The following is a 6972-nucleotide window of genomic DNA, read 5'->3' on the forward strand; positions in this document are numbered from 1 at the left end:
ATCAACATTGCATGGCTATAAAGTGCAACTTTTCTTCTAGGGTTGAGTTTTAGCTTGTGGGATTAGTCTTTTTCCTTTTTCTTGTGCTCCACTTTTTAGGCTTTGGCAAATCTTGAGCACGTCGACCTTAACATGGGCATTGGTTGCACATTTATTGTAGATAGAGATGCGCTCTCATAATGCCTAGTTGTAGAAAGACCAATGATTAGTGTATAGTTTCTCAGTGAAATAGAGGGATCCCAATTGAAATCGTAGTTAAAGGGTAGAATTTTGTGTAGTATACTTACAATCCCATCATGTACTTCTAAGCTCCCTCTTAAAATTAATGACTTTAGTGGAATTGCTAATGCATTACAATGTGATTTGCTAGGTCCTCGAGGCTAGGAAAGGTGAGTTCCATGGGATGCATGTTACATGATGAGGAGTGGACATTTGAAGGCCACAAAGTCGATATATCATACTTATATGTAATATCATTCAATGAAGCTATAATAATACATTGGATACATGGTAATGAGCCATAGTGCCACCACATAAATCTTCAATTTTCATGTTACACAAGCTAATTTGATAAGGTTCATCTCTCTCTTTCTCTCTCTCATGCTAAGTAAGTGAATGGGCCAAAATGAGCTACTTAGTAGTAGTAGTAGTAGTAGTAGTGGTAGTAGTAGTAGTGCTGTAAAAAAAAAATGCTAAGAAGGAACACACACTCTTCATCCCGTGAGGGGGAGGGGGAATGAACGCAGTCTCGACTTCCCAATGTGGAAAAAGGAGAAAGGTGGCAACTCACCCCCATTACCAACAGTGGAGAAAAGTCTCCACTGTAACCACCTAGCTGTAACCCCACCCAGTGCTCGAAAAAAAGGCAAATTATTGTATTTTTACCGACTAGAATTGTCAAAAACTTCGACGAGTAGTATACATTTTGGAGACTAAAACCAAGTGGATTGAGGAAGTGTCCTTATTTTTGATTGGTTGAAAAAAATGTTTTTATGGAGCCCACCCCTAGCCCCTAGTAATACTGATACTACTTAAATAGGTTACTTAATACTTAGGTTAGATGTCAACACGATTTTCTTTAAAGGCGGCCGTCAGGATGTTTCATTGTCACGTGCTAACTTCTAACGTATCAAACCCAAATGCTGGATATAGAATATATATCATGCCGGAAGAGCCTCTTTGACCACAATTCCTTGTTGAATTAAATATATTGGCAGATTACGTCGGACAGGAAAAGCCTACGTGTCCACTGTCCAGCAAGCCTGGCATTTTTGAAATGCAATTTTAATTTTAATTAAGAGGGAGGTGTTTAAGGAAATAAACAAATGAATTCAAAAGTTTGACGTGAGTAAAAGGCTAAAAGAGATAGAGGATGGCAATTAAAGAGCTTATTATAAATAATATAGAAATACTTTCACACAGAAAAAAACTATACCTACTGTTGGGTTTTTGTTGTATTATTAATGTAAGGAAATATGGGTAATATACATATATATATATATATTCACAGTCACATTATTTCAGAATATATATATATATATATATATATACAGCCACATTATTTCATAATAATAATAATAGTAACGGTGGTAGGGCTTAGGCATTACAATTGGGGCTCCTTCCTAGAGTTGGAAGTCGATAACATCACCTACGCCGCTCTGTCGGCTCGTCTCTAAAGACAAAACAGCCACAAAAAGCAAAGCAGAAAAGCGTTTTAGCTTAAGTTACGGTTTAACACGATGTGGCTATGAGATTATCAAGCTCCGGGCTCCTGCAATTTCTCGTTTTCTTCATCAGGTACTGTAGAACTTCAGGCTTTCCAAGCTCTTTTTTTAACGGCAGCCATGGAGGCCCAGATGTGGCATCCCATTTTGCCCTTGGCTGTGGGAGAAACCTCCTTTCTGTTTCCATAACGAAGCTTGCTTCAATGACTGCCTTCTCTCCTTTCCACCTCTGCTTTTTCTGCTTTTCCACCATCGCTTTTCTGGCCCAAGCCCAGTCCTCCTCGCCTTCTCAATCTTGCCCTTTGAACTTCACTGTGCTAGATGAGATACAGTATATTGGCAATGAGGTGAAGAGCTCTGTGAACACCACCTTCAGGTGCACAAGCTTCATCCAAGCCCTCCATTTTGTGCTGGTAGACTATGTGGCGACATCAGGCTTCTTTCTGGTCCCCAATGTCTCTGCAGCGGCCTGTTGGGAAGCTTTTGATCAGGAGATCAGCTCACTGGGGGTAACAGTCGATGTCAGATCTCTCTGCAATATCAGCACCTCTGCCATATCCCGAGGCTCAGACAACTGCAAGAATGTCACCTCTGTTAAAACGCTGACCGAAGTGGTCCCCCAGGCTGTGTTGTCAGGCGTCACCCTAGACTGTGTCAATGCTTCCACGGAGAGCTACAGCCTCTGCTCGGCCTGCACAACTGTGGTCTCACAAGCTACCACTAAATATCTCCCAGGACGCTCCAATGGCAGCATCAACACCTGCCAAGACATTATGTCTCTCTATGCTTCATCATCGGCACCCAATTCTTCCCGCGCTGACGTGGCCTCGTGCCTGTTCAACATCGCCGATTTTTCAGGTAGCAGTGGAGCTGACCACACGAAGTACATCTATGGCGGTGTGGGAGCCGCAATTGCCATCATCCTTGTACTGGGCTTGGTCCTGTTCTTCTATTTCCGCCACCATAAGCTCAAAACCACCCAAAACAAACAGGAAGTGCAGCTCAGCAAAGAGAAGATGGCCAAGTCCAACTGTAACCTCATATGGTTCACCATAGGCCAAATCAAGGCAGCTACAAACAATTTCTCCAGGTACAACATCGTGGGAACGGGAGGTTATGGCAATGTGTACAAGGGCACACTTGAGGATGGAACCGAGATAGCAGTGAAGAGGTTCAAGAATTGCACTGCTGCAGGTGATGACGATTTTTTCCATGAGGTGGAGGTTATCAGCAGTGTGAGGCATCGCCACCTGGTTGCCCTCCGAGGCTGCTGTGTCGAGAAGACCGACCTTGCAGGCCATCAACGCATCATAGTCTATGATTACATGCCCAATGGTAGCTTGCATGACCATCTCTTTGCCCAGAGAACCAAAATGGACTGGCCTAGAAGGCAGAACATAGCACTGGGCATAGTAAGAGGCTTGACCTATCTTCATCAAGAAGTGCAACCGGCCATCATTCACAGAGACATCAAAGCCAGCAACATCCTCTTGGATGCCAACTGGAATGCATGTGTGGCAGACTTCGGCCTCGCAAAGTTCACACCTGATGGTGCAACACATGTTACCACAAGAGTGGCTGGCACCCAAGGGTATGTAGCCCCCGAGTATGTGCTGTACGGGCAGCTTACCGAGAAGAGTGATGTGTACAGCTTGGGGATTTTGCTTCTCGAGCTTCTCACAGGAAAGAAGATTCTGAAAGTTGCATCTGAAGCAGAGGGTTCGATCCTTATGACAGACTGGGCGTGGTCTTTAGTGAAACAAGGCAGGGTATTGGATGTCCTGGATCCAGAGATGGACAACTTGGGCCCCCCGGAAGTTCTGGAGAGATTTGTTCTTCTGGCTCTGCTTTGTGCTCATCCACAGGTGCCTTACAGGCCCACGGTAGACAAAGTCCTCAAGGTCATGGAGAATGACCAGCCATTGCCTGCTATACCGGATCGCCCCATTGCGTTTACGGTCGACATTAGTGACATAGAGCATGCTGTGGGTGGCTGCGGGGCACTGTCAAGTGGCTCCGGTTTTCAGTCCTTCAGCTCTCATGGAAGTGGTGTCAAGTGATATCATCTGTTCCCATTATAATTTTTCATTGGGTTCTCCACACAACCCCTGCATTTTATGCTGCTGGAGATACTAGAGTTTTCCTGTATGCTGATCTTGTAACATAACTGTATACTCTTTATTTTCAACACAAACAGAATGTCAGCACGGTCTGAGCTGAGGCTTCATTACTTAATTTTAGTTCTGGTAGCACGTTGCTACATTTGGGAAAGTTAAGCAATGCCTTTAGTCAGGTCTTTAGTTATCATTAGTTTTTTAAATAAAATTTTTGTATAATGTAAAGACATTGTAACTTTCTATGGAAAACCAATGCTCCACCCTCTGTATGTACTGCATGATTACCGGCTAGCTAATGTTTGCAAGGCCCCTTCTGTTCAGTATGACCAATCTGTGAAGACTGGATGGTGGCAGTTAGAGGCTAAGTGTGGTACATTGCCTAATAGGCCACATGCAAACATGGACTGATATTCCCATGTCGGGCTGCACTGAAGTTGAAGGAGAGGTCCCAGGACACCCTGTAGGTGTCTTGATCATCTCATGTGAACATATGTTTAGGCTAAACTGCAAGGTCTTTCTTTTCTGGACGTTTTGCCATCATCTAGGACACTGGGTCAAGATGGGGCAGATAGGTGTGCTGACCAGGGTACAATGACTCAGCTGCCTGCATGGTTCGGGAAAAGACAGGTTTGCTTTATCCTGGAGCCTGCTCAACTTCTGGAAAGTCCGCCTCATCTTTAGAGGAGAAGGAAATTTGCTGCCTCCATTTTTTTCCAAAAAATAATAGTAATTAGATGAAAATATGAAGAAAATTACCTTTTCCTCTTCAAACCATGGTGAGAATGATTCATGTCAGGTTCACTCAAATTTTTTTCCTGAACACTAGCTGCCTGTTTATATCTCAACTCTACACCACGGTCGTTTTAGCACTAGAAAATACGCCACTGCCTCATCCACTGAGCTCTGCACGGAATCTGACACGTCACCTTCTTGTTCCCCTGCTCATCATTTTTTAACCTCGGAACGCTCGCTGCAGTCAACATCATCCTTGGAATGCTCCCGGCCCGACTGTTAACGTCCATGGGTTGACGGGTCTCCCGGAAAGGGCTGCTTCCCTCTAATCCACTCTCTTTCTGCAGTAGAAAATGCACAAGGTCTTGACACCTCAGCTTGTAGGAAGGGGGATTATGCAGCAGCTGCTGTGTCAAAATTGTATTAGCTTTGCCCCTACTGATATCTGTAGCAGCTGATGTGTCCATGCCTGATTAGGTTTCCTCCTGTGACGAGTTTTTTGGACCTCCCTCACGACGGCTGGGAATGGTCATGGGGAATCTTCTCCTCGAGAAGGAAGTTGACCCATTTTTTCTAAGAGTAAAAGATTGCCCCTGGGCCATGACCATTCCGCCATGGTCGGGGATATCAGAGGGGGGATCTGCACCATTGATTTCAGGAGTGCTAAATTTCAGAATATGAATCTGGTGCACTTGCATGTTGCCATCCCTTCTCACTGCTGAAGTGTCCACACCAAGAAGCACGAGCTGTTGCCATTCCTTCCTGCCTGCTGAAGTGTACGACTGACGATTACAGGCCTGTCACCATCAACTCTTCTAGCTACTGATGTGTATGACTGCGAATAACACGCTCTCTGCCTCCCCCTCCGTGTCCACGATGGTGTAAGGAAAGGCCGTCGGGAGGCCTTTCCGGTTGGAAGGGGCCTCCCGGCCTCCGCTGGTCGCCCTCCTTCCTCCCGGGAAAGGCCTCCCGACGGCCTTTCCCTACATGGTCGGGTGACTGGCGGAATGCAGGGTGATCTGCTGATCAGGTCAACCCCTATTCTGGCCGGAATGTGACTGGGCACATCTGATTGGCCCTCGCAGCTGGAATGTGCCGAAGCTATTGCTGTCAAGCTCTGATGATCTGCTCGGTTTTCAGGGGCTGCTGGACCATGACGGCCAGGAAAGGTCCCCAGTCGGACCATTCCAGCTGTAGGCTCCCGGCTACACCGGTCGACTGACCGGCTGGCATGGTCCTCCCGAGGACCATTCCCTACTCCATCATGGTCTGGAGTCGCCAGAGAGCAGATCTGAACCATATAGTTAGGATTATTTTGCAGAATCTATGTAACACGCGGAAGCTCTGGGAGTCTTCTTTCAGCCCTAAACAAAACCATCTGATGCAAAAACGCAGATATAGAGAGAGAGTAGAGAGAGAGAGAGAAGTGCTGGAAATTCAGTATATTCTAATGGTACAAAAAGGTACCTAAATCTGCAGCCATGGGCTGCCTTACATAAAAGGTGGTAACACACCAAAAATCTGTCCCCCTATGGGACTCCTAATGACCCATTCCCTAATGGAATGAATGTCTAAATCTATGAGCACTTGGTGTCTTTTATAGGGTTCTTGGACAATGTAGGAGCTGGCCGACTGCTGGTCGGCCAGTTCTGAATGCATTTAATGCTCCTTTTAGCGCAGCCGACTGGATCTACTCTTGTTCATGATGCGCATGCTGCTGCCCGACTGGACTCAAATCCACACATCCTGTAGTGCTTGCAGCCGACACACTTCTGGCACTACGTCCTCCTTCATGTAGCCGACAGGCCTTTCTGGCAGCCGACAGCCTCTTTTGGTTCTTCTCCAAGCCTTGCTTCAGTCTACACTGCCAAGAGTGCTCTGTGCTTTATCATCTTGGTTCTGCTCTTTATCTGGCTGCCTCTTTTGGATCTAGCCCTGAGAATGTCCATGGCATCTATGATGCAGATGACTTCCCCCTCTGCTAAACTTGATGACGGGATTCCAACCTACTCTTGGATGACTGTCATCATCCCAATCCTGTCCCGAAGTCCCTCTGTCATCATCCATCCTTGGCAACCCTTTTTCTGTGAACACCCGGCCTATTCTCCAAACCACTCTGTCTCTGTTTTCCTCTAGTCCACAATCCGTTCCTGCCCTGACTTTGAACACCGTCTTGGTCTTCTTTCCTGAGAAATAAGTCTGGCACTCTTACATCACCCTTGGAGGTTAACCTCCCTTGGGACCGTTACCTGAGAACCTATCTGGCTCACGGAACTCCCATCCCCTTTGGCACTGTGGAACACCACCAACAAACCTCCTGGGAGCTCTTCCCGATTCTGTGTTCCTTGCCTTGGACTTCGTATCCGTGTACTTTCCTGTACCTTGGACCTGTACACCAT

At 46.2% G+C, this 6972-nt stretch overlaps 1 protein-coding gene across 1 annotated transcript; it reads left to right on the plus strand.

The window, feature by feature from the left end:
- The first annotated feature begins 1601 nt into the window (after positions 1-1601).
- On the plus strand, positions 1602-4119 carry RKF3 (receptor-like kinase in in flowers 3). Its single transcript, XM_086805453.1, has one exon. The coding sequence runs from the start codon at positions 1748-1750 to the stop codon at positions 3782-3784; it is 2037 nt and encodes a 678-aa protein (XP_086661579.1). The 5' UTR covers positions 1602-1747; the 3' UTR covers positions 3785-4119.
- Positions 4120-6972: the final 2853 nt, after the last annotated feature.

Source organism: Cibotium barometz, chromosome 11, assembly GCF_041138505.1.
Source record: "Cibotium barometz isolate CiBa-2024 chromosome 11, ASM4113850v1, whole genome shotgun sequence".
Taxonomy (NCBI): Eukaryota; Viridiplantae; Streptophyta; class Polypodiopsida; order Cyatheales; family Cibotiaceae; genus Cibotium; species Cibotium barometz.